Raw genomic sequence first — 26,616 nt, 5'->3', positions numbered from 1 at the left:
TCTCAGAAAATGCTAGGCAGTGTAGTTGATATTCATTGGTTGAGTACAGCCATCACCACAGCATGTCATTTTCTGTTGATCACTTCTTCAGCACAGTAGAGTCTGACTGCTGACAGAGTTTTTAAATAAACTAGATAAAGGAAACATTCTGTCTTCAGAAAAATCAGATTACATATTGTTCTTTCTGCGAAGAATTTGATTAGGCCTGTGCGTTAGATTACAATTTATAGCACTTTTGAAAATGGGACTGTATCTGGCCTTTCATTCTCAGGTAAAACTCTTGAATAAGATGAAAGAAGAATCAGCAAAGCACAAGGATGTGGAAGTACGAAGGAATCGTGAAATTGCACAATTGCGAAAGGAATCTCGCAAAAGGGAAAACACGATTCGATCCTTGGAGGCAGAGAAACGGGTAAAAGAAGCAGTTTTGAAACGCAAGCACGAGGAAGTTACTGCTTTGCGCAAAATGCATCGTGGACCACTCAGCAATAAGGCCGTTGGCAGAATCGGACCTAGGCACGGTAGGTTGTTGGAGTATTTATGGTTATTTGATATTATATATACATGTTTATTGAAGGTTATGGCATGTTATAAATTTTTATTCTTCTATTTCCTTCCAGTTAGATCCATTGTATTAAATGACATATTACTCTGAGTTACTGCTTTGTGCAGCAAAATTTATCAGCATCCACAGCTGCCTGTAGTGCCATATGTGGGACTAAATAATAAAATTTTGTTGAATTTTGTAAATCATACACACTCTAGTGTGGTATAGGTGATATGTAATGCTGAATTTATAAAGTAGTATGTTATGTGTTGTAGTTATGTGACATAAGGTATTTGGCTGTTTGTACTCTCAAGTATTGTGCTGTAGGTGCAGAGGTTATAAATGTTTAGTGAACTTACACGAACTCAATACAAATGTGGACTTAATACCAAGTGAATTCTGCTATCTTTCAATTCATAGTCTTAAGTTGTAGCATTGTTTGCAGTCAGTATAATTTATTATTTCTGAGCTGCATTTTTTTTTTTGATAAACAGCTTTGAAACGACTTGGTGTTTCTCCAAAGCAAGTTAAACATAGATGGCAGCAGTTGGAGAATAATATCAGAAAGACTGCAACTAGCAAACAAATTGTTGCATCCATGGAACGTGACATGGACAGGTACTGAAGCATATAGTATTTTTAAATGGAATACCCGGAGTCTGTATAGGGTCTGTTCTCTTGAAACAGTTTTAAGAGAATTAGCAAAGTATGAATTAGGTTTGTCAGAGCTTTATGTCAGGTAGGAAAAGGGAAACACTAAATAAACAGTCGATTATACTCTTTTTGTGGACGTGGGAATTCTAATTGTTGCTTAAGAACATGCTTTTTTGTGCAGACAGCAGTCATATCAGTTAAGAAGGTAGAGTCTGTTAGAGATACGATGTAATATTTATATAATATTCAGAAGTTGTGGAGTGATGTTATTGTTCTGAACATGGGTGTATCAACTGAGGATAAAAGTGTTGATACAAAGAACACATTTTATGAGGAGATAGAGCTTGTATTTTCTCAGTTCCATAAACAAATGAACATTTTTTTTTACAAGATTGCAATGCAATTGCCAATTGATAATGAGAGTTTACATGAAAATAGTAATGATAATGTAATGAGGTTAGTGAATTTTGCCATGTGAAAAATGTAATTGTCAACGTTACACTGTGCCCACATCACAGAATTTGTTGATGCATTTGGACTTTAACTCATGGAAAGGTATGCTTGGTAGCTGTTCTTTTAGAGGGGCTGACTGTGATGCTGACCATCATTTGGTGGTAGCAAAAGTTAGATAGATTATTGGTAAGTAAACAAGCAATACAAACAAGAGTTTCAGTCTCAGAAAGCTAAATTATGAAGAGTATCAGGTTAAAATCTTGAGCTGGTTTGTGGCTTTCCAGAATTTAGATGGTAATGCTGACATAAATAGGGCTTAGGAAAGTGTTTGGAGGGGATCAGAACTTTTTTTTCAGACAAAGATTTTGACCTCATTGCAAAATGTCAACTCATTCAGGCATCTTTCCTTGTGACAGCCACCAGACTTCACGATGATGAAGTACATACATGTAGTCAGAACCAATGTCAGTGCATCTGGCTAAAAGTCCTGTTGTTGACCAACCTAAATTTTATAAAATTAAAACTTGAATGACTTCTTTCATTATAATATCAAGCTCCTCCAATAGCTTCTTAGAATCAGTATTGCCACAGTGCAGGAGGCAAAGAATTTTCACCAGATTCACTTCCTTTGCTCTGGCACAAAAGCCATAGCGTGCTCCAGACTTTGTTTGTGTAACGTCAGTCAGTACACAAACTGAAACACAGATTCAAGATCATACTTTATTAATTGAAAAATTAGTCTTTTTTTTTAATATCTTCCCCTGTTGTGGTCGTAGTCAGTGGCTGGCAAAACAGAAATTCTTCTTCCATGTCTATTATCCCAGGATAGCATACTTATGCTATGAGCTGTGCGTTGTCACTGACATCAGTTGTTTCATACAGCTGAAGACTAAAGTGCGTACTTGTCTTTATAGCTGCAGTCACGTGCTGTTTAATAATATTGAGTAATAGGTACAGAGTGATGTGTGTAAAATGAGCTTCCAGCATGTGGCAGACACTGGCATTGATGCACTCACTACATTCTTCTTCCTCCCCACCTCTATTTTGTTTCTTGGTGGTACTGACAGTCATAGCATGGCACTGCAGTGTGTCGTCACTTCACTAGACGGCATGGGTTGAGACAGTCTCAATACAGTGACTTTGCGGCTGCCAGGAAAAATGATTTGCTGCAAGTACATCTGGACAGTTCTTGAAAAATAAGTGGCTGTTAAAAGCTGTTTCTCAAAATTTAAGTCACTTATATAAAAAAAGTAAAGCTATTTTTGATGTGTTGTGAATGCATGGATTATCCATGTTTTGTGATTATTTGTGCATCTTCTCCTCTTCATTAGCCCAGATAATTTGAAGTTTGCTGTATTTACTTTCTTGATTTTGAATGTTTGCCATTGTCATACTTCAAAATGCTTGACATTCTTAGAATTCTGTGTAGATGGCTGATCTTGGTGATGTTGGTGTGCAGGCAGCTACGATATCGGGAGGAACTTGGACGATCTCTGGACCAGCTGATGCATCGTAGAGACCATGCTCTTATAAGTCGCCAGGATTTCTCAGTGATTCGTGACTTGGAGGATCAGATAGAGCGCATGAAAGCCAACATTGATTATGTGCAGGAAAGCATTGCAGAATCTCAGGCAAACATAATGCAGATTGAGGAGAGCAAGGTTTGGGCTGGATTTTTATTTCCTTTCACACTTACTCTGGAATCATGTTACAGCTGTCTTATTATCTTTGTGAGGAAGTGGTTAGGTTATTCTCATTCAGAACCAGTCCACCTGGCCTGGCCTTCTCATAACACTAAATAAGCTGTCCACTTACTCACTTCAGCTCACATAATGGAGGCAATAATATATTCATCTGAAATGCTGATATTCAATCTAAGGTCTGTATGGTGAAGTAGCCCTTTGGGTCAACATCCATTCTCACATTACTATGAAAACTTCAAGTCCAACATATTTTATGTTAGTTGATACTCAAATTGATGAGAGGGCTGTCCCACGTCAGTCCTGAAACTTTGGTATGTTCCTGCAAATCCACATTGTGTTACAACTAGGAAGACCAACATTAACTTAGGATACACACATTAATTCAATTTTTACTTGTGTTCCAACTGTCAGATGATTTTTATGCAAGTTTATGTGCTTATTGCCATATATATATACACACACACACATACACATATATACACACACACAGGTTGTCCCACCTAACTTTGGAACCTAAATTTTATCATTTTAAAGTTTACAAAACAATAACATTAAAATGTACACAGTGTCTAATGGGGTATACATTAACCAATAAAATATTGATTATGGAATCATTGTTATGAAGTTATCAAGGATACCATCTCTTTTTTAAATAGAAGTATTTTTAATCTAGAATTACTGCCAGATTTGAGACGTTTACACAACACATTCATTTTTGATGAACTGTTACTGAGATGTCACCACATAAACTATGAGAGACAGATGCATCAGTACATATTTAAATTGAAAATTTTATCTTTGAACAAAGGTTACAGTTAATAACTATTAAAAATGGTGACCACTGTCATAATTAGTACTTCACTGCTTAGTGTATAGCCTATTAAACATGATATACATTTTGTTTGAATCTTTTTTTTGTGTTAAAATGAGAGAATGCACACATATACTTATGTATGTGTGAATGTGTGCATATATATGTATGTGTGTGTATTTATCACATGGATGGACATGTTAGTCCAGTGACTGTAACTGCTATAACTGTAACGTGGGCATGTGAAAAACGATTCCTTTCTTTCCTTCAGTCACTGTTTCTCTGATTGTAAGATCTTTATTCTTTCTTAGTAAATGTTTATATTGATATGAATTATTTCCTCATTTACTGTTTACCCTAGTGCCACGTTTTCAGAATATGAAGTTACATTTCTGGAGGAAGGAAGATTTGCATCTTTCCAGATCTGTGACCACACATTCTGTTCAACGTGGTTTTATAGCTGTTACGATTGTGTTCATACTGACATGAAACTTGCAGGAGAACTTGGATACTCTGGATGTAGCAAGCTTGGTACAAGGCCTGACAGAGATGGACTCAAGATACCTGATTGAGAAACTGTGTAACATGGCTATCAACCAAAGTTTCTTGGCTGCACAGAAAGAACTTGCTGTCAAAGAGATGGAAGCCAAGCCAAACGAGGTAGTGTATTAACTTTTAACTCTTTACGTGGCACACTGGGTGGACGATTAATTATTCTGTTGTTAGCAGAATAAATATATTAAAAGACGCTTTAACTTCGGATTTCCAAGTTCTTTTAATTTAAGTACTGCTATAGAGATACTAATAGCACCCAGAAAGAACACTTGGCACGAAGTCAAACAAAGGTCGTACGAGCTGGACAGACAAGTCTTAGCATGATGTCAAGCTGTGGGTAAGGAAAGTTGATACATTTATTACCAGTCGTATTTACTTCGTCATGCTTGTTACATCCACCAGCCGTGGTTTTGATACATGTATATTTTCCAATTTACTTGTGAATTTTGAATTGCATCGTATAGAATGCAGTGAATTATTACTGTGTTCAGTAGTGTGTCGGCTGTGGTCATTATAGCAGAGAGCAATGAAGTTCACAGCAGTCAAAAAGGAAGAGTAGAGTATCAGTGTTCATCTAAATATAAATGTGATTGGAATATTATTTTTTATCTCCAGACATGCAGCATATCATCCAAGTACATGGATGACTATAAGAATAAATAAATATGGTTTTAGATAGAAGAAAGATTTTAAGGAGAATTTCTTTAACGTTTATACTGCACAACAGTTTTGTGCTCCATCTTATCAAAACTGGTTTGCCATTGAGTACACAATGATTAAAGCTAGATGGGTCTACACCACACACACACACACAGCAAATGTTGTCTTGGACTTCACACAAGACACTTTCAGTCCACATGTGATTTCCCATGGACATCCTGCTTGCCATGTATGTGGACAGAAGTGGCCACCCAGTAGCCTGGATATACACCCCTTTGACTTTTTCTTTTGGAGTTACCTTAAGGAAAAACTGTTTGAAAGAACAGCTTTGATAATGCAATGCAGGGCTGTGGACATTCAGATGTGTGGCGAAATTATGGAGGATTTGTATTGTCAAATGTAGCCATACATGTTTTGGAGGATACATAATAGAATGTTGGTCATACTGAGCATATGATCCATAAAGGATGAATCTGTTTGTGTGTTTATATGTACAGTTATATGGATATTACAGCTTTTATTTAATGTTTTAATCAGGTATCATTTTATGTGCTACCTTGTACACTTTATGGTGTTCATGAGCATTGGTGCTTCCAATGTGAGAAGTGAAGGTGGGTACTTACTGTCTCCATCATCAGGGCAGTGAGTAAGCTGCATGTGAGATTGGGTTTGAGGTGTAGGAACCAGTCAGTGAAGGCAGAACCTCGGCCAGACCAGCGGGGACGTGGGTGAGCATTGACGATGGCGAGGTAGCCAACAGCAGGGCCAGATTACAGCTTCCTGATCATCCTGATGATACAGGCAGCAAATACATCAGAGACATTGGTAAACTTCTACCACGCTACACAGCGCTACAACCCAGAAGGCGGTCGTCTTTGTACCTGCTGCCATTAGAGCGTGAAATTGTACTTCTATTGTTTATGTAACCATTTTCAAGTTGTGTTCTAAAATTTTTTAAAAGAACTGGTTTGAGCTCAGATATGTGATCTTAAGTTGTATCTGTCATGAAGGTTTTTATAATTTTCTGTTCCTCTAACACTGGTTTTTGTCTGCATGTTGCCAGCTCAAACAGGAGAATAGCACACAGCAGCAGCTACTGGAGCATCTGTTGAATGAGCGTGCTGATAATGACAACATTGCAGTATTATCATCAGATAGTTCTGCAAAGTCTTCAAGGTCTAACTCTCCTACAGACACGTAAGCAATTTCTTATACAGTATTAAAGTTTTGCATGGACTTCATCTTTAAATTGGCACATGAAAATAATATTACAGTCACCTTCTGAGATACTGTCCCTCCTTCAGAATCTGTTCTGGAAGTTTCATTTCAGAGAAACAAACTGTTCCTGTCTTCAGGGCTCCATCTCCTTGCCTTCCAAGATAGAAGAACACAGAATCTAAGCAAAGATTTGAATAATGATTATTTAGAGAAATCTGCTATGTTTTATTTTATTAGAAGCATGTGAAACCTTGAAGATATCCATCTTCTGGGTTATTGCCCTGATGACGGAGGCAGTATGACCTCTGAAACGTTGGTTAGCATCGACCAGACTACACAGCGCAATAACCCAGAAGACGGATATCTTCATACTCACCGCTGTGAGAACCTCAAGTCTTACATGTGAAACCTTTGTTGTGTCTGTGGTATTGTATGAACAAAACAACATTTCTTGTTGAGACAGAGGCAACTTTTTTCTCAAATGGAAAAGGGATTAATGAAGGTTATGCAATTATATCTCCATGTTATTTGGATGTGGGTTCAGATTCTACCTAAGAGTTGGAAGTTTTTGCTTTTTTATCTGTGCTTATCATCTCCCAGTAATCCAGAAGTAATATAAAATTCACTATTCCATTAACTACATCCTCTCACCTGCAGTATGCTGTACTTAATTGAAGTGTTTGAAAAGATATTTAAAAAATTGGGATCCAAGCCATAAGGAGTAAATATGGTGGGAAAGCTAGTGAGGTAATGCTCGAGGGGAGGAAAATCCCTAAAGGGTGGCCAAACTTTAATGGGATGAAGGCCAATTGGGAAAGAGCCCTGCTGGGACAAACCCCAGGGTGGAACCCCCAGGGAGATATAAGTACAAGCCCCTGGGTTCACTTCACCCCTTGTGGATACTTTGGTGGGGGGAGGGGGGGTTAGCCTTGCATGGGGTTAGTTGAAAGATCAGACAGATGTGCATGTTCCTATAAGGTGTTCTTCGTTTTACACTGAAGTGTGAGAAACACCAAAAAGTGATGAATACAAGGAAAATATTCCACATTCAAAAATAACTCTTGGTAAATAATTTATTCTTTTGTCTCAGATAATATGAAATAGCCTTTAATGCTTTATTAGTAGCTCATGATAGCAGCAAGATTATTTATTTTATGATTTGTATTTAATTCCATTATTGTCTCTCCAAGTGATTTTTTGATGTGTATAGTTATATATATATATATATATATATATATATATATGTACTATTTCACAGTTAACTTTAAAAAAGCTAATCTGTGCTCCAAGCAGCAAATAATTTGAAAAGGTAAAGGTGAAGCGCACACTAAAGTTTATTTTAAACTTTTTTTGGTTTCCCCATCGAGTATCAGTAGACATTGTTGGTGTATTCTTAGGCCTGTTTGTTACAAGTTATGTATATCCTTCTGATATGTCATAATGTAATGTTAAGTGACTTTGCCTAAGTCACTTTCAGTTGTACATAATATTGTTTAATGTTTTTTGTGTCCGCAGCTCTAATGATAATGCGCAACGAATGAGTGTTACAATACCGCACAAGATTCGACGCTTAACGGCATTACCAGAGGAACTGCTGTATCCCATTATTTCATTAACCACCAACCAGGACCGGCTGACTTGCACAGAATTACTTGGCACCACAGCCATTCGAGAGGAGATGACAGACTCAAATTTGATGCCACCGCCATTAGCTGGTGGCATTGTGAGGGTGCCCAGTGCACCAGGTGCTCTCAAGTATGTGAATCTTTAGCTTATTCTAATATTTTTGTGATATAAATTGCAGCTAAAATATCAGTCTTCATAATACAGGGTGTTGCACCCTTGTCACAAGTCCCTGTTTGCTTCAGAAATGTGTTTTCCTCCAGTTAAATCTGGTTCAGATGTTGGCAGACAAAGAAATGCATGCCTTTTGGTAGAATGTTAATGTCTTAACCCTTTGCATGAGCTCTGAGACAGTACTTGCAAATTTCCCAGTTATCAACAAGGCCAGGTCATCAGTGCAGCCTTGTGCACTGACCCTCCCTCTTGAGCCATGCAAGATGTCCATCCCTCACCAGGGTGCACAGTAGTGAGGACGAACCCCTCCCCTACAGACACCCTCAACCAATAACTCATTCGGGCTGTCACAGTTTTCTAGCTTCCAAGCGTCCATTTTATTACAGCCCAGTCCACCCCCTGCTGTTTACTTACCTTGTACATTGAAATGTGGTATTGTCAAATGGACCCTCTGTCCAGAAATATTTCCAGAGTGCTAAGCCCACCCTTGAGTGCCCTCTCAGTCTTGTAAAGAAGACTGAAGAGCTGTCTCTACGGACCTGCCGGTGTGGTATGCATGTTGTTGGGATATAAGTACAATAATAATAATAAGTATAATATTGTTTAATGTTTTTTGTGTCCGCAGCTCTAATGATAATGCGCAACGAATGAGTGTTACAATACCGCACAAGATTCGACGCTTAACGGCATTACCAGAGGAACTGCTGTATCCCATTATTTCATTAACCACCAACCAGGACCGGCTGACTTGCACAGAATTACTTGGCACCACAGCCATTCGAGAGGAGATGACAGACTCAAATTTGATGCCACCGCCATTAGCTGGTGGCATTGTGAGGGTGCCCAGTGCACCAGGTGCTCTCAAGTATGTGAATCTTTAGCTTATTCTAATATTTTTGTGATATAAATTGCAGCTAAAATATCAGTCTTCATAATACAGGGTGTTGCACCCTTGTCACAAGTCCCTGTTTGCTTCAGAAATGTGTTTTCCTCCAGTTAAATCTGGTTCAGATGTTGGCAGACAAAGAAATGCATGCCTTTTGGTAGAATGTTAATGTCTTAACCCTTTGCATGAGCTCTGAGACAGTACTTGCAAATTTCCCAGTTATCAACAAGGCCAGGTCATCAGTGCAGCCTTGTGCACTGACCCTCCCTCTTGAGCCATGCAAGATGTCCATCCCTCACCAGGGTGCACAGTAGTGAGGACGAACCCCTCCCCTACAGACACCCTCAACCAATAACTCATTCGGGCTGTCACAGTTTTCTAGCTTCCAAGCGTCCATTTTATTACAGCCCAGTCCACCCCCTGCTGTTTACTTACCTTGTACATTGAAATGTGGTATTGTCAAATGGACCCTCTGTCCAGAAATATTTCCAGAGTGCTAAGCCCACCCTTGAGTGCCCTCTCAGTCTTGTAAAGAAGACTGAAGAGCTGTCTCTACGGACCTGCCGGTGTGGTATGCATGTTGTTGGGATATAAGTACAATAATAATAATAAGTATAATATTGTTTAATGTTTTTTGTGTCCGCAGCTCTAATGATAATGCGCAACGAATGAGTGTTACAATACCGCACAAGATTCGACGCTTAACGGCATTACCAGAGGAACTGCTGTATCCCATTATTTCATTAACCACCAACCAGGACCGGCTGACTTGCACAGAATTACTTGGCACCACAGCCATTCGAGAGGAGATGACAGACTCAAATTTGATGCCACCGCCATTAGCTGGTGGCATTGTGAGGGTGCCCAGTGCACCAGGTGCTCTCAAGTATGTGAATCTTTAGCTTATTCTAATATTTTTGTGATATAAATTGCAGCTAAAATATCAGTCTTCATAATACAGGGTGTTGCACCCTTGTCACAAGTCCCTGTTTGCTTCAGAAATGTGTTTTCCTCCAGTTAAATCTGGTTCAGATGTTGGCAGACAAAGAAATGCATGCCTTTTGGTAGAATGTTAATGTCTTAACCCTTTGCATGAGCTCTGAGACAGTACTTGCAAATTTCCCAGTTATCAACAAGGCCAGGTCATCAGTGCAGCCTTGTGCACTGACCCTCCCTCTTGAGCCATGCAAGATGTCCATCCCTCACCAGGGTGCACAGTAGTGAGGACGAACCCCTCCCCTACAGACACCCTCAACCAATAACTCATTCGGGCTGTCACAGTTTTCTAGCTTCCAAGCGTCCATTTTATTACAGCCCAGTCCACCCCCTGCTGTTTACTTACCTTGTACATTGAAATGTGGTATTGTCAAATGGACCCTCTGTCCAGAAATATTTCCAGAGTGCTAAGCCCACCCTTGAGTGCCCTCTCAGTCTTGTAAAGAAGACTGAAGAGCTGTCTCTACGGACCTGCCGGTGTGGTATGCATGTTGTTGGGATATAAGTACAATAATAATAATAAGTATAATATTGTTTAATGTTTTTTGTGTCCGCAGCTCTAATGATAATGCGCAACGAATGAGTGTTACAATACCGCACAAGATTCGACGCTTAACGGCATTACCAGAGGAACTGCTGTATCCCATTATTTCATTAACCACCAACCAGGACCGGCTGACTTGCACAGAATTACTTGGCACCACAGCCATTCGAGAGGAGATGACAGACTCAAATTTGATGCCACCGCCATTAGCTGGTGGCATTGTGAGGGTGCCCAGTGCACCAGGTGCTCTCAAGTATGTGAATCTTTAGCTTATTCTAATATTTTTGTGATATAAATTGCAGCTAAAATATCAGTCTTCATAATACAGGGTGTTGCACCCTTGTCACAAGTCCCTGTTTGCTTCAGAAATGTGTTTTCCTCCAGTTAAATCTGGTTCAGATGTTGGCAGACAAAGAAATGCATGCCTTTTGGTAGAATGTTAATGTCTTAACCCTTTGCATGAGCTCTGAGACAGTACTTGCAAATTTCCCAGTTATCAACAAGGCCAGGTCATCAGTGCAGCCTTGTGCACTGACCCTCCCTCTTGAGCCATGCAAGATGTCCATCCCTCACCAGGGTGCACAGTAGTGAGGACGAACCCCTCCCCTACAGACACCCTCAACCAATAACTCATTCGGGCTGTCACAGTTTTCTAGCTTCCAAGCGTCCATTTTATTACAGCCCAGTCCACCCCCTGCTGTTTACTTACCTTGTACATTGAAATGTGGTATTGTCAAATGGACCCTCTGTCCAGAAATATTTCCAGAGTGCTAAGCCCACCCTTGAGTGCCCTCTCAGTCTTGTAAAGAAGACTGAAGAGCTGTCTCTACGGACCTGCCGGTGTGGTATGCATGTTGTTGGGAGCACAATGGTTATTCCACCAAGGCTCTGTATTTTATATATCTATCCATGAGCCCTTTCATTGTTTTCAAGAGGAAAAGCTTGAAACTGATATGATGAAAATATTTTGCCTGAACATAACTCAAATGCCCAGGTTTAGGTATCATTACCAGTGACGTCCTCTGGGCCCTCTCGTGAGATAGACAAGAAGACGGCTTCCTCCCCTTGAGACTTAGAGTCATATGGAGTCTCCCAGCACATCTTCTGTTCTTATATGAATGTTGCAATGGGTTCTCCAAACCATATGCCTGCCCATTCACTATCAGGTTGTGTTCCTCAAAGAAGGCTGTGTGTCCCTCTTCCTAGCATCCTTTAAATATGCAGTCGGACCCCTCTTGCTCTTCCTTGCTGCCATTGAAAAGACATTTATGCCAACTTTCAAGTTTCTTATATTTTTCACCACTTCCAGCTTAGTAAAAGTTAAATTTGGATGTACAGACAGCCTTCCATTGCCTGTTTAATTTGGGAATTATCCATCCATTTTCATAAAATGAAGAATTCAACATTCTTTGTCATTAAATAAGAGTCATGTGAACAAGACAGCAGCATTAGTCTGGAGCATGTATGTTAACCATATTTTTGTTGTTATTAGGCTGAGATGTGTGTTTGGTGTGAAGTCAGCAGTACTGTTAATTTTTTCCTAGCCAATACCTGAAATGTCCTGTCTTTACTGTCTCCAAAATTTCAATATTTGTGGTATTATCAGTCCTATTACATATCAAATTTTCCATGTCTTGAATTAAATATGTGCATTTTAGGAAATATACTTTTTTGGAACCTTCTGAAATTATACACACACTAACCTTCTAACTACTCTAAGAGAGAGAGAGTTTGGTAATTTTGATTGCTTGCAGTGTGTCTACGCGTGTTAGCCTTGGACATTACCATGATAAATCTTTAATATTTCCATGTGGTATTGACCAATTTTATGCATTTTTATTTAAACAGCTGTTTACTTCCTTAGTACTTGTTATGTGAATAGCTACATGGTATAGCTGAAAGTGAAGATATAGATAGCTCCCTTTCTTTGCGGTACGAGTTCTGCAGCAACATGTTCAGTTGTTACCTGATGTTGGTGTTGTGCTTGGGCTACACACACATATTTGACTTGTAGGTTTTTTTTCCAAAGTTTAGAGTTGGAAGGAATGATTCTTGTGCTTCATTCAGTAATTTTTGATGAAAGTTGAAATACTATAACCTTGTGTCATTTCAGCAGAACACTAGTAGCCAGTAGGCCAGATCAGCTGAAACCATCACCAGTGGCAGCACGCAAAGTGTATGACCGATAGGAATCAATCTCTCCCCGTCTTGGTCGACGCAACATGAATCTTGTGCAGGGCAACCTCTTGGGCAAGCCAGGGTCCATGTGAGTAAAATTAAAACCTTGTCACTGGTGCGAAATTACCTTCTTTTCCAGTTGAATTGGTGGATTCCATCTTAATTTCTTGTTAGTTTTAAATTCTACTGTGTAGCTGAGCAGGAATGCTTTATTTCATGTTGATTTTTATGTTGTAGATGATGAACTCTCAACTTTTTATGGGTGTTTCTAGCTGCATACTAAAAGATGGTTGTCTCTATAGTAGTCTTTGATGTTACGATATTGAAGTTTGTAATCAACGTGATAATGCTGGTTAGCCTTATTATATGCAACACTGATAATGACTCAAAACCTTGTTATAGCCATGTTTTAATTTTGGACAGATCATAGTGAGTGGTAGTGGAGATTGGAATTACTGAAATTGTCACAATGCTGTGAATTTCTTCAGAGGGACTTGGACTGACCTGTTTTATTTTTGTGTAGGGTCACATGTCAGAACCCCAAAATTAGGATTTTCATGCTAAATGAATGTAGACACGTGCCCCTTACAGTCAGCTTGCTAATGTAGTCCAAGCTTATCCTTTGCAATTGAAAAGTTTGGAATATGTCAGTGTACAGAATGAAATCACGTTGTAAAATTAGGTAATAAAGTTCATAATTGAAGTTATTATAGAGACCTATTTTTTTGTTGGTTCCTTTCTTGGGTCTCCAGAGGATTGTTATAACTTGGAAGGCCTGTATTATAATTTGTTTAGATACACACTCATTGAAAACCAGAATAGAAAATGTAATACCTTAAAGAAAGTTCTGTCTGCATTGATTTGTTATAACGTGTCCAGAATATACACAAAAGTTGTTATGAGTGTTCTGACCTTAAGATTTTCAGGTGGGAAATGGGAGGAAGGTGTAAAATATGAAATTTCTATGACTGATACAGAAATTATCTTCTCAAGTGACCATCTGTTTTGATAAGTGATTAAACCTCAATGTTTTGGAAGCTGCGTCTTTGCAGGCTGAGATGCACACAGCCGGTCACTCAGTCTCCAGAAAGTTGTATAAGAGGCAAATGTCTCATCACACAACGAAGAATCAGAACCCTTACCTCGTTCCCTGTCGCGAAATAAGCACCCACTACTTTACTCTCCCCTTTTAAAATAAGAAATCCTCACGTTACTTTCATGCTAAAAATTAAATTCTGGCTTATGGTGAACTGCTCAGTCATTGATCATCCATTACTAATCTTTGATCCTCTCTTTCTCTGTTTAATACCTGTAAGTAATGAGAAAAATAATCATTCTGAGTCCCCCCCCCCAATATGGGCACCATCTTACTTTAAACACTAGAATATTCCGATGTTTTCATTGTTATGTAGCAACCAGGTAGATTATTGCACAGAATAGAAGCCGCTGTGATAAATTGTTTCCTTCCTTTCTTGATTTCTTATTGAAATATTTACGCAAAAGACATTAAGTTTCAAATATTATTTAAAATTTGGTATGCAACTATTCTTTTCATTATACATATTGCATTATTGTCAGTCCTGCTCTGAGGGACCCCTTTTCCTTCTGCTTTGATCTTTCCCACATAAATGCTTATCTGTTGTTTCGAAGCATTAATAAATACTCTGTCATGACGTTTGAATGTTATTGCACCAGAAGGCATGCTGATTTGAAGATTATTGTTATGGTCACACTTTCAAGTCATTGTGTGTGTTTATGTAGGATTATTTTTGCATTTCACGTCGGTGTTTTTAACCAATAACTATTTGTAATACATGTGTAAAAATTGAAATCTCATGCTATAATAATTAAAATACCGAATAATAAGTAGTTTTCCGTGTGGCTGTCATCCATGAAATTCAACATACCTGGATTTGATATTTTAAAATTACATTTTTTTGTGAAGGAACTTAAAGGAAATGAACATCTTGGCACAGCTGAATACTAGCACATACATTTGGATTTGCACAATTTCACTTGTGCTCTCTCGCTCTCTCTCTCTGACATATCATATATACTTAAATCTTAGTGTCTGACCAGTCCAGAGCCAAAATTTTGTAAAACAGCAGAGATGAAGTTGCTAAGAAGACAGCACAGACTCCATTGTTAAATGTTAAAATCCGGGTCACTTTAGCTATAAAGATAACTGGCCAATTCAGTCATAAGTTTCTTGAATCAACGGATGTCGGTGACAGTGCCTAATTTGTATCTTGTGTACATCATCATGGTTCAGCAGGCATGGCAGAAGAGTTTTTACTTCGCTTTGCTTCCTGTTACCCACTCCCAAAGCCAATGAAGATTGTCAGGTGGTACAGAACTGAACTGGAAATCATTCCTCCATTGATGGTGCATCATCTGTTTTCGCTGCACCATTTGTGAGATGTAGAAAAAAACTTGCCTATGGCAGAAGTCTGAAGTTAACGTGGTTGGTTTTTTGTGTCAAGAGCGTGATGCAGGATATTTCAGCTTGCTGCCAATGAGATGTTTTCACATTTAGTTTAGTTTATAAAGTAATGTTACAAATTAATGTAATTTAGGTGCAATTTGCAAAGATAATGCTGCAATAAATTATATTACTGTTCAACACAAAAAATCTTAATTTCCATCAGCTTTGATGGTACATAGGTTGTTATGCAATATAATATTCCCATTGGCCAATATTCTGTTATTTGCATTTATGACACTGCATAATTTTCACTTTGTGCATTAAACCATGGCCTTGCAAAACCTGACCTATGTCCAGTTTCAGTATGGCCTGCAAGAGCTCATAATTCATATTAATGTATTGAATATCTTATGTCTGTATTTTGTTTTCTTGTTCTGGTCATGAAGTTCTTCAAGTTATGCAAAAGGCTTAGATGTGTGGCACTCACAGGAAATACACCAAATGTTTATGAAGAAGTTCTTTTTTGAGACTTTGTCATGATGTGGTCCTCTGTAGAAGACGAGGAAGATACGTTATAATTCCATTCTCAAGAATATTTTTTTAAGCTCATCATTTAGGGATTTTAAATATAAGTTCTTGTCAGATGTAATCTTCTCTCTTAAAGATTCTAGTAATTAATATGAAATAAAACTGTTGCATGAATATGTAATTACTCTATCTGGCAGTTTGCTACTGTTTGTACAATTCAGAATTTAAGAAGATTTTCGCACAACTAACAAGAGGAGGAAGAACAGTTCCAATTATTATTTATATTCATACAGAAGAAATGGGCAAAATCTTTACAAATATCTTTGAAACTTATTGTTATAGATAACACTACAAATGCAGATATTTAAGGATAACAGATTTTTGTTTTGAAATTAACAATGCCCGTCAGATGAGCAGGCCTGTGATAAGCTTGTGGGTAAGAAAACCTGATAAATTCAAACACATGTTAAGTTTTCCCTCTGTAACACTGCAGGCATTCTGCTGGTGATAAAGGAAAACGCATCTCAAGTCCATCAGAAATGTGATTTGAAATCATTATCCAGTTCAGATGTGCTGTCAGTATCATACCATATTGATCAGAAGATTCTCCATTGTTTCTGAGTCATGAAGGGAAATTGGAATTATGAGCTATCAGTGTGTACTTGTTAAGAACATTTGCTTGTTTTCCTGCTGGCAGATAACAATGTTTTTGGTTTTCCACCACTTTATTTGAAAACATCAAGTTTTTTGGTGCAGAACCATCAGTTCCTGAACTATTGCCACCATATAGGTCTGAAGTCACGCATTTGTCTTGTCCTTCAGCCAATTATTGAACAGTGTCTGTATGAGTTGGTATGACGTAGAAATTTAGACGATACATATGTTCTCATAGCATCTCATAGATCTGATATCTTAACATACATAACACCGAGGAAGCTATTTTAAATCTTGTTTGTCCGTATCATGTGATCCTTCCATATGGCACGTCCATTTCCTTGAGAAACAGCCGACAGCTGAGAGGCCAGCATCTTGTGCCAGGTGATTGGTTTCATTTTAAATCTGTGTAATATTTTTGTGCATGTTTTCAAATTTTCATTTTTCTTGCAGATCTGCATCTGTGTTGCTGTCGTTCATGTTGGCTTTACTAATTTATACTTGTTATGCAGTTTGTTGAATCTTTAGAGTTGCTTTTAATCATGACTACACTGAGTACGTGAAGCACAAAATTTGCCATAGAAAATTCTACATTGGAGAAAAGAAGGGCTTGTTATCAGTGTATTCATATTTTAATATCTGCTATAAGTGTCACCTCTAAGTAAAGTAATTTAGCATTCTGTTACAATGGGTGTCATAGGTGTAAAGTATAACCATAATGTTACTATAAAACAAAGCCACAAATATGTTTAATTTTATAATTTTAACAGCTTTCATGGCAGCTGAATGCGATGAAGTCTTCTTAGGAGATCAGGCATGTGAGAATGTGATTAATATCCAATGTTTTAGAGGCTTCCTATTCTTCTATTATCAGGGTTGATATGATGGCCTATTGTATTTGTACTTACAGCTCTTAGAGCCCAGTGTCCTTGTCCTTATCTTAGAGTACTACAGCAGCGATACAGTGACAGGAGTTTGGAACTCAGTCATCTCGTAATCTCTGTTTCTTAATCTGTACAATTTCGGATGATTGGTGCCATTGCTTCTTCCCTCTACTTCTCTTAAATGGTCAGTAGCTGTATTCCATGATTGACTTTGAGTGAATTTGATGTCTGTTTAAATCATTGGAGCGTGACCATGTCTTGATGGCCTCCTTCACAAAGGAATCCATGTAGCTAATACAATGGTGCCCTTGAAATTGTTACAATCCATAGCCTCCGTGCTGTTGTCCAGTTGGTACAGACATGTCCTTTGCATGGTTCTTGCACCGTGTCTCAGTGGCTCAGTCCATCTCTGCAATGTAAACTTACCACATGTACATGGAATGCAGTATGTGCCTGGGGCATTGAGGTATAGATTATCTTTTACCAGTTTCAACAGATATACATTATTTTGGTTTAAATATGTACAGTTCTTTAAGAATAACCATGCCAAAAGCATGCAGATCTTGTCAGAAGTGCCCTGCATATATTGTGGTTATGCCTGCCAGCTTCTCCAACTGTAAATAAGGTCTCTTTATGGAAATGAGGGCACAGTATTTGTCTGATTTTAAGGTGAGACATCCTTTTGTAATATTATAAATTAAAATACCGTTGCCATCTGCACAACAAATGTGCTTGCATTGTAATGAGTCTCAATTTCTTGCTTGTTCTTTACAAAGATGGATTTATTAAACACTCAATTGTAATTAATACGAACTTCTTCTTGACTGCATTCAAAGCAACTGAAGGAATATCACTCGAAATTATCGTTCTCCAGTAGTTACTTTTCATGTCTTTCAGTTTGTCGGTCTCTAAATCACATTTGTTCTCTTGACCACTGCTCGTATTTACATACCTCACATCGTTCTTCTGTCTTTGTCTGTTTCTGGTAGCTATTTGATTCACGTTGCACCTCACACTTAGGTTGTTGTTCTTACAACAAATATACCCTGTCCCTCAACTACGCTCGCCTTTTATAAGTGCATATAAGTTCTGGTCTGTCCTAGAGGCCTGTGGAACCTTCCACTTGCCAGTTGATAAGAAGGAAGGCTTCTAGTTATTCTCTTGTGTTCCACATTGTGTTACTACATTTTGCAGTGCAGTTTTAATAGATTTACGAGCTCGGTAAGGGCAGGCTGGTTTTAATGTATGGGTTCATCCCTCAATACAGTTTTGCTAAAATGGCTTTTCTGCTTCTTTCTCCATTGTCTTGAATGAGAAATGTGCTGGATTGATTTGGTGATAAGCATTAATCTCTTTGAAACTTGTTTTCCCAGGCTGTGGTATAAATGTAATTTTCATTTGTCTCCGGGCCCTATGAATATATCGATATGCCAGACAGGCTCTGAGAATATGTAAGACAACTGTGAGTCTAGATGCGCTGTCCCATGCTCCAAAAGTGAAATTATAGTTTAATATTTCCTGCCAGTTAAATTGGTGAAAATGTCCTTATTGCCATTATCATGCACTAGTTACCCTACAGTGTACTGAATTTGAAAGACATTTGTAGCTCAGAGTAAGTTCTTGAAAGAACAATTACAGTAAACTTTGTCCATCGTGGTGTTCTGGTGTACGATACCATGTGTACGTGGAGGTAGTATCAACAGTTTAGAGGAGCTTATCGTTGGGGAAGTTTGTTATCTAACCTAGAAGTCCACCATGGAACCATGGACATATTTGCTGCAATGACAGTCTCATGTCTCATTATGTGAACTGTGTGTAGACATACTGATCTGTGGTTGGGATGGACGTCTTGGTAAGGAGGGTATTAGTTCCTTTGACAAGGTAAGGGACTTGCATTTTTCAAATGAAACTTAGCACAGAGCATGCATAGTTGGGCAGTTCATTGTCTGTCAGCAGAATGCATTTGCATCTTTTCGTCAGTGGAACAAGCTGTACATGACAGGCCAAGGAACAATTAGCATTAATAACAGGTAACAGTTCTGTATAGCTTTACCTCAGTTTTGCTTTTGTTTTGATGTGCTCGAATACCAAGGCCACAGTGGAAGTACCGAAGTCTGGGACTTTTCTGTTGTTTAACTTGTGTTGTTCATGTAACAGTTGTATTTTGCTATTATTTATGTTGTACTGATACAAGAGTTTTATTTCATGTTACTATCTTATATGCCATGTGTAGAATCAGTAATCTCATAAGAGAAGTGGCACATGTGGCATCTGGTTACTGAGATATGAGATAGGTTTGCCCAAATTGTAGTACAATTGTTATGAAGATACACTATCTATAGAAGACAGTGCAATAAAACAGGGAAACGTTTTCCAATGCTGGCTTTTTATGTAGCTTCTTTGGTTTTATTTATGTTACCATATTTTTAGATAATATTCTTCAAGTGTATAGAATTGATGGTTAAGCAGTCTTGCTTTGTTTTCTTTTAAGACTGGTATAGCCATTTGTGTTACATGTAAAAAGTTAAGCTTTATGCATAGGAAATAATGAAATTGTTGGCAATAATGTAAGACTTACAATTTTTCATAAAATCCACATAGAGATGATATAAATATTACCACATATATCACTTAACAAGAATTAAACACTATTACTGCTTTTATAATGGCAACTCAGGATGCATTTAAGATAATAACTCAAGGACCAAAATAGCTTTTAGAATTAGTGCAGTGTTGTGTCATTTTGTCTTATTTTTAATTTTGTGTTCCTGCAGTTCATGGGCATGTGAGTGCTGTGTATTTACTTGCATCTTTTATATACTAATATTTTTGGTTCCATCATTGTTGTTTGTGTATATGTTTACAATGAAACAATTAAAAGGGTGTAAATTTATCAAGTGTGTTTTAAGTTATATATTATTAATCTTTGAATGTGAAATTTTTACTTGAAAATAAGGTGAAAACCCATGTGAGTCTAGTTTCTCAGTTGAATTTGTGTTACATACTCAAACCACCCCCCCACCCCTGGAAAGGAAACTGTTCATTATAAGAAAATATGTGTGCCTGCCATCCTTAAGATCTGTGACTTGAGCTTCAAAAATATGCCAATTTTAAAAATATATATAGCATTTAATTCAGGTAATCTAGTAATTTGTCGGCAAGTAGTATAAGATTTGTTAAGTATTCTTCAACTGAATCAACTTGCAGTTCACATTCTCGTAATGTGCACACAACTGAGGAAAGTGTATTCCGTACCGGAATACACAATATCCTCGTGTGTTCTCTGCAACATGCATTTAGAGGAATTAAATTTGTTCAATAATTTCTACTTTGTCCGCCAGGCTACAGCATCTCATTGTCTACCTCATGACTTCCATCATTCTGTTATCACTGATGCTCGTAGAATATTCAAAAATATGATTTTGAGGTCATACAGAATAGCACAACCTCCACATCAAATTTCATCCCAATCCATCCAATGGTTCTGTGGTAGAATCGACTGGATGGGCAGACAGACAGAGTCAACCCATAATGTGTTCTCCCTATGCACTTCATGCAAAGAGCACATAATAACTTATAATTATGTATTTCTTATAGTTATTTTTGTGAGTTTCACAGTTGTGTAATAATGCCTATTGATTAGGAGAGTGTGGTGAAGTGTATTTAAAGATGAGATTGAATTGATGCTATTACTAAGACAGATAATGAATGCTTAACATGTATGTTTCTAACCAGGTTGAGAATCTCATTACTGATGTAAATTTTGTACAAACATAACAGCGTGTTTTCCTTTCAGTAATTGTGCCATCCGTTTCTGGAAGCTTTGCAGCCACGATGACATATCTCCGGATGCCGGTGATGACATCTGAAACCCTGCTAACTTTCAGAGACTAATCTGGTGTCCATCGCCTTACAGTCAACATCACAGCATCATCGTGTGTGCAGCATTTCATGAGGTGACTTGTCTCATACTGATCTCACATTGTTGCTGCATGCAAGAAACCAAGAAGTCCATTGTGATGTGTTGTGAACAAAAGATTTTTTGGGACCACATTAATACTCATTATGTTCCACTGTTACCTTCTGAAAAATTTTAAAAGTTAGAAACAACTGCAAGGTTGTGTGATTTGGATTATATTAATTTTGTAACTAAAACACAAATATTCTCTTTTAGATGATTTTAATAACTGTAACATACCGTTTTAATTGTTATTTTTAAATTTTAGCATCTATATTATAGAATTACTAATAAAATAATTTTATTTGTATAGAATGCTGATAATTCATATGCAGAAGTCCATAACAATACTTTATATTATTTGTATAGATGCGCTAGACTAAGAGTGATACTCTGGTCCTCCAGGTTGGGGGTTGGGTGTAGGGCTAACAACCTTTCACCTTTAAAAAAATATGTGTTACGAAAAAATCAACCAAGCCTCGGATCAGGACGGACTCTTTGGCACGACCACAGCAATTGAAAAAGGACATGAGATTTGGTACTTGGAACATTAGGAGCCTCTATAGGGCTGGGGCACTGAAATCAGTGTGTAGGGAATTAGGGAATTATAAGTTAGACTTAGTGGCAGTGCAGGAAGTGCGATGGGAGGGGGAGGGCACGATCCCAGTGGACAATTTTACATTTTTCTATGGAAAGGGGAATGACAATCATCAGCTAGGGACGGGTTTTTTTGTTCATAGCAGAATTAGGGCAGCAGTTAAGAGAGTAGAATTTGTTAGTGACAGGTTGTCTTACGTAATTTTGGAAGGACGTTGGTGCGACATCATTGTCCTTAATGTTCATGCCCCAACTGAAGACAAAAGCGATGATATCAAGGATAGCTTTTATGAAGAATTGGAATCAGTATTTGATACATTTGGCAAGTATCACATGAAAATTCTGCTAGGAGATTTCAATGCAAAAATTGGGAGGGAGGATATCTTCAAACCCACAATAGGCAGCGAGAGTCTCCATGCACTTAGTAATGATAACGGTGTTAGAGCAGTAACCTTTGCTACGTCAAAAGATTTAATTATAAAAAGTACAAAATTTCCACACCGTGATGTTCATAAATACACTTGGACTTCTCCAGATGGCAGAACACACAATCAAATAGATCATGTTTTAGTAGATAAGAGAAGGCAGACAAATGTAATTGATGTGAGATCATTCAGAGGAGCAGATTGCGACACTGATCATTATCTGGTGGTAGCAAAAGTGAGGGAGCGGCTTTCAGTAAGCAGACGAACTAAACAAAATTTTGACACAGAAAGATTTGATTTGAAAAAATTAAGTGAGGGAGAGGCAAAGGAACAATATCAAGTTGAAATTTCGAATAGGTTTCAAATTTTAGAGACAAATGAGGATAATGAAAGTGTGGACATCAACAGGGAGTGGGAAAATGTCAGAAACTGCATCAACATTTCAGCAAAAGAGAAACTAGGATACTACAGGAGAAAGCAAAATAAACCGTGGTTTGATGAAGAATGTTCAAAATTAATAGATCGAAGGAAGCAAACAAAATTTCAATGTTTGCAGAACCCAAACAAAACAAATGCGAATAATTTATGTAACGTGAGACGTGAGGCTAGTAGAACCTTTAGGACTAAGAAAAGGGAATACCTGAAGGGCAAAATTGCTGAACTTGAGACAAATAATAAGGGAAAAAAACATCAGAGACCTGTACAGAGGCATTAATAACTTTAAGAAAGGATATCAACCCCAGACCAATTTGGTAGAGGATGATAGTGGCAATTTGCTTGCAGATCCAATAAAAATTGTGAATAGGTGGAAAAATTTCTTTAGCGAGCTCTTAAATGTTCATGATACTGGTGATATTAGACAGATTAAAATGCATACAGCTGAACTGTTGGTGCCAGAACCTAGCTTAGATGAAGTGGAACTAGCCATTGGGAAGTTGAAAAGTTATAAATCTCCAGGAATTGATCAGATTCTGGCCGAATTAATTAAAGCAGGTGGCAAAGGGTTGCATATGAGGATCCATAAGCTTATTCAGTTAATTTGGGATAAGGAAGAGATGCCACAACAATGGAAGGAATCCATAATTATTCCTATTCATAAGAAGGGGGACAAGACTGAGTGTGGTAATTACCGAGGAATTTCGCTGCTATCAACCTCATACAAAATTCTATCCAACATTCTTTTGGCAAGATTAACCCCATATGCGAATGAAATTATTGGGGATCATCAGTGTGGGTTCAGACGAAACAGATCAACGATTGATCAGATCTTTTGCATTCGTCAGATACTAGAGAAAAAATGGGAGTTCGGTGGGACCGTACATCAGTTATTTATAGATTTCAAAAAAGCCTATGACTCTGTGAAGAGAGAAGTGCTATATAATATTCTTATTGAATTTGGTATACCAAAGAAGCTAGTGGGTCTAATAAAAATGTGCTTAAATGAAACCTGTAGCAAAATTCGAGTAGGTAAATATGTATCTGAGACATTCCTCATCAAGAACGGTCTAAAACAAGGAGATGCTTTGTCTCCCTTGCTCTTTAACTTTGCGCTAGAATACGCCATCAGGAAGGTCCAAGGTAGGCAGGAGGGTTTACAATTGAATGGGACACATCAGCTATTGGCATATGCTGATGATGTTAATTTATTGGGGGACGATATAAGTACAATAAAGAGGAACGCAGAAGTTTTACTAGAGGCTGGTAGACAAGTAGGGGCTGGAAGTAAATTCAGAAAAAACTAAGTACATGTTAGTATCTCGTAATCAGAAGACAGGCGGGCAAAATTATCTTAGGGTGGCTAATAAATCCTTTGAAAGGGTTACAAAGTTCAAATATTTGGGAACAACAATAACAAATCAAAACGATACTTGTGAGGAAGTTAGGAGGAGACTAAATTCCGGAAATGCTTGCTACTTCTCAGTCCAAAATATTTTGTCTTCCCGTCTGATTTCTAAGAACCTGAAAATTAAAGTATACAAAACAATAATCTTGCCTGTTGTTTTGTATGGGTGCGAAACATGGTCTCTCACTCAGAGGGAGGAACACAGATTGCAGGTGTTTGAGAATCGGGTGTTGAGGAGGATATTTGGGCCTAAGAGGGAAGACGATGGGGCGTGGAGAAAACTGCACAATGACGAGCTTAAAAATCTGTACTGCTCCCCCAGTATTGTGAGGGTGATTAAGTCGAGAAGAGTGAGATGGGCGGGACATGTAGTGCGCATGGATGGGACAAGAGGTGTGCACCGGGTACTGGTTGGGAAACCTGAAGGGAAGAGACCGCTGGGGAGACCTAGACGTAGATGGGAGGATAATCTCAGGCGGGATCTATGGGAGATAGGAGTTGAAGGAAACTGGATTTTGTTGGCCCAGGACAGGGTCCGGTGGAGGGCTTTGGTTAACTCGGTGATGAACCTTCGGGTTCGGTAAGCCATCTAGTTAGTTAGTTAGTTAGTATAGTCTCTAGTTGCAGTTAGTATAATGAAAAAAGGTCAGACATAATTTATATTCCATAACATGGAATTTATTTACATCTCATCTGCTTCAGTCTGGTATAAAGTAAATACATAAATGAGGTGTCTTCATAAAGCTGACACATGTGGCTCTTAACCCATTGGCTTACTGTTGTTCCTTTTGTTTGTGTACCAAAATTAGTATTTATTTTTTAAATTGTGAACATGGGTACCTTCCCCAGAACATAATTTGTTTTCTTTCAAAGAAAAGTATTTTTTTATCTGTCTTACCTTTTACGGAAAAAAGCTTGCATTATATCTGTGTATTTCAGTTGATGAATTATACATGGGTCTTCCATTTTCATAAGTTGGTGCTGGTGAACAAAGATGTGGCATTATACAAACAGTTTTAAAATTATTGCAGTAGAATGCGGTGGTTACATGTAACACCATTTTTATAAACAAGAATAAATCACTTTTAATGTTCATGCAGCTACAAAAAAATAGTAATATAGTGGGCAAATAAATTTTGCAAGAATTAATGTCAAGACGGTAGCTTTAAAGAAGTATGAATTCTGTTTTTAAGACCAATCAAACAAATGTTTTGAACCAAATTATTTTTTAGTGCTAGGCAGCCTACATTTCTTGAATTGAGCATAAATCTCTAAGTTTTTTAATATAAGGAAAAATATCTGGATTTGTTTGAGCATTAAAATACTAGAATCAGAGGTTTCTGGATGCTGTGGGTCAAACTAACTTCTCTTAAGGTTGGCTGTGACTTGCAGGCTGTCCATATAGAAAACTTTGGTTTGAATAAATTGAGGTGACATGTCCCACTGAAGAATTATTTGAGCCATACCATAGAAAGGAAATGTCTAGCCATTCTGAGAACAGTGACCTCATAACTTCTTTTTATTTTCTTTTGTTTTAATGAAAAGAAATATCGCTGTCTGAGTAGACCATGTTGGCCTTGGGAAAAATAATTTGGAGGATAAAGCACTCATGCACATACCAAGTTAATTTTGTCCAAGTAATATTTCATTTAAATGAGACCATTTTGTTCACGTAGCAGAGTGGAAATGATGTTACATTGTAAACTTATATCGTTCATTCTTGCTTGTGGGCGTTCACAACACTTTGGTTTCCAGAAATGAAGTGCCTCTCCGAATAATAAAGGTTCTGGGTGAGGTTACTGACAGTTAACTGAACTTAATGAGGTTCAAGTTGGTTGTGCCTTGTGAGAGAATTGTGATATTTATACCATACCTTGTGTTTATGTGCTGTGTTAATATATTGCAGTCTTAAATACCTCAGACATATTATAAATAATAGATCTGTTTCAAGTCTGATTTTATTATTGAGTAATATGATTTTGGAAGCTTTTGTCATTTATTTAACTTCCTATATTAGCATACAAGACATACTTGTTTTATTGTAGTAAATATTAAATCATTTTTAAGTGTTCAGATTTTGATTTTAATCACGTAGGTTATTAATCTCCATCATCTGCTTAGATTGTGTGGCCTCAAGTGACTTTGGTAAAAATTTTATGAGGTTAATTAGGAAATATCTACACAGAAGAAATAGTAGTTGATTTCAAGGCTTTGTCCTAAATATGCCTGAAAATACCGGGGAAGACTAAAAATACGACAGAAGAGCCCCAGCATAGCAGGATAGATTTCTTTTTTGTGTG

General features: G+C 37.7%; 1 protein-coding gene across 7 annotated transcripts in view; it reads left to right on the top strand.

Annotated features, from left to right (window-relative positions):
* The window catches only part of LOC147871648 (kinesin-like protein KIF21A), a 55,301-nt gene extending 28,912 nt beyond the window's left edge, over window positions 1–26,389 (top strand). For 3 of the 7 annotated variants that reach the window (XM_087360469.1, XM_087360466.1, XM_087360467.1), the window contains 10 exons: window positions 272–521; window positions 1,042–1,165; window positions 3,084–3,315; window positions 4,667–4,828; window positions 6,447–6,580; window positions 8,117–8,356; window positions 9,024–9,263; window positions 9,931–10,170; window positions 10,838–11,077; window positions 12,938–16,129. In XM_087360469.1, the coding sequence (XP_087216595.1) occupies window positions 272–521; window positions 1,042–1,165; window positions 3,084–3,315; window positions 4,667–4,828; window positions 6,447–6,580; window positions 8,117–8,356; window positions 9,024–9,263; window positions 9,931–10,170; window positions 10,838–11,077; window positions 12,938–13,013 (1,938 nt within the window). In that variant the 3' untranslated portion in view covers window positions 13,014–16,129. Of the gene's footprint in view, window positions 1–271; window positions 522–1,041; window positions 1,166–3,083; window positions 3,316–4,666; window positions 4,829–6,446; window positions 6,581–8,116; window positions 8,357–9,023; window positions 9,264–9,930; window positions 10,171–10,837; window positions 11,078–12,937; window positions 16,130–21,289 lie in introns of those variants that run through there. The other 4 variants (XR_015538495.1, XR_015538496.1, XM_087360470.1 and 1 more) reach the window with 4 other exon arrangements.
* The last annotated feature ends 227 nt before the right edge of the window (window positions 26,390–26,616 follow it).

This window comes from Zootermopsis nevadensis, unplaced genomic scaffold (genome assembly GCF_977971745.1).
Source record: "Zootermopsis nevadensis isolate Lab colony 2312 unplaced genomic scaffold, Znev_1.0 Znev_ptg000045l, whole genome shotgun sequence".
Taxonomy (NCBI): domain Eukaryota; kingdom Metazoa; phylum Arthropoda; class Insecta; order Blattodea; family Termopsidae; genus Zootermopsis; species Zootermopsis nevadensis.
This window is presented reverse-complemented; position numbering and strand designations above follow the sequence as displayed.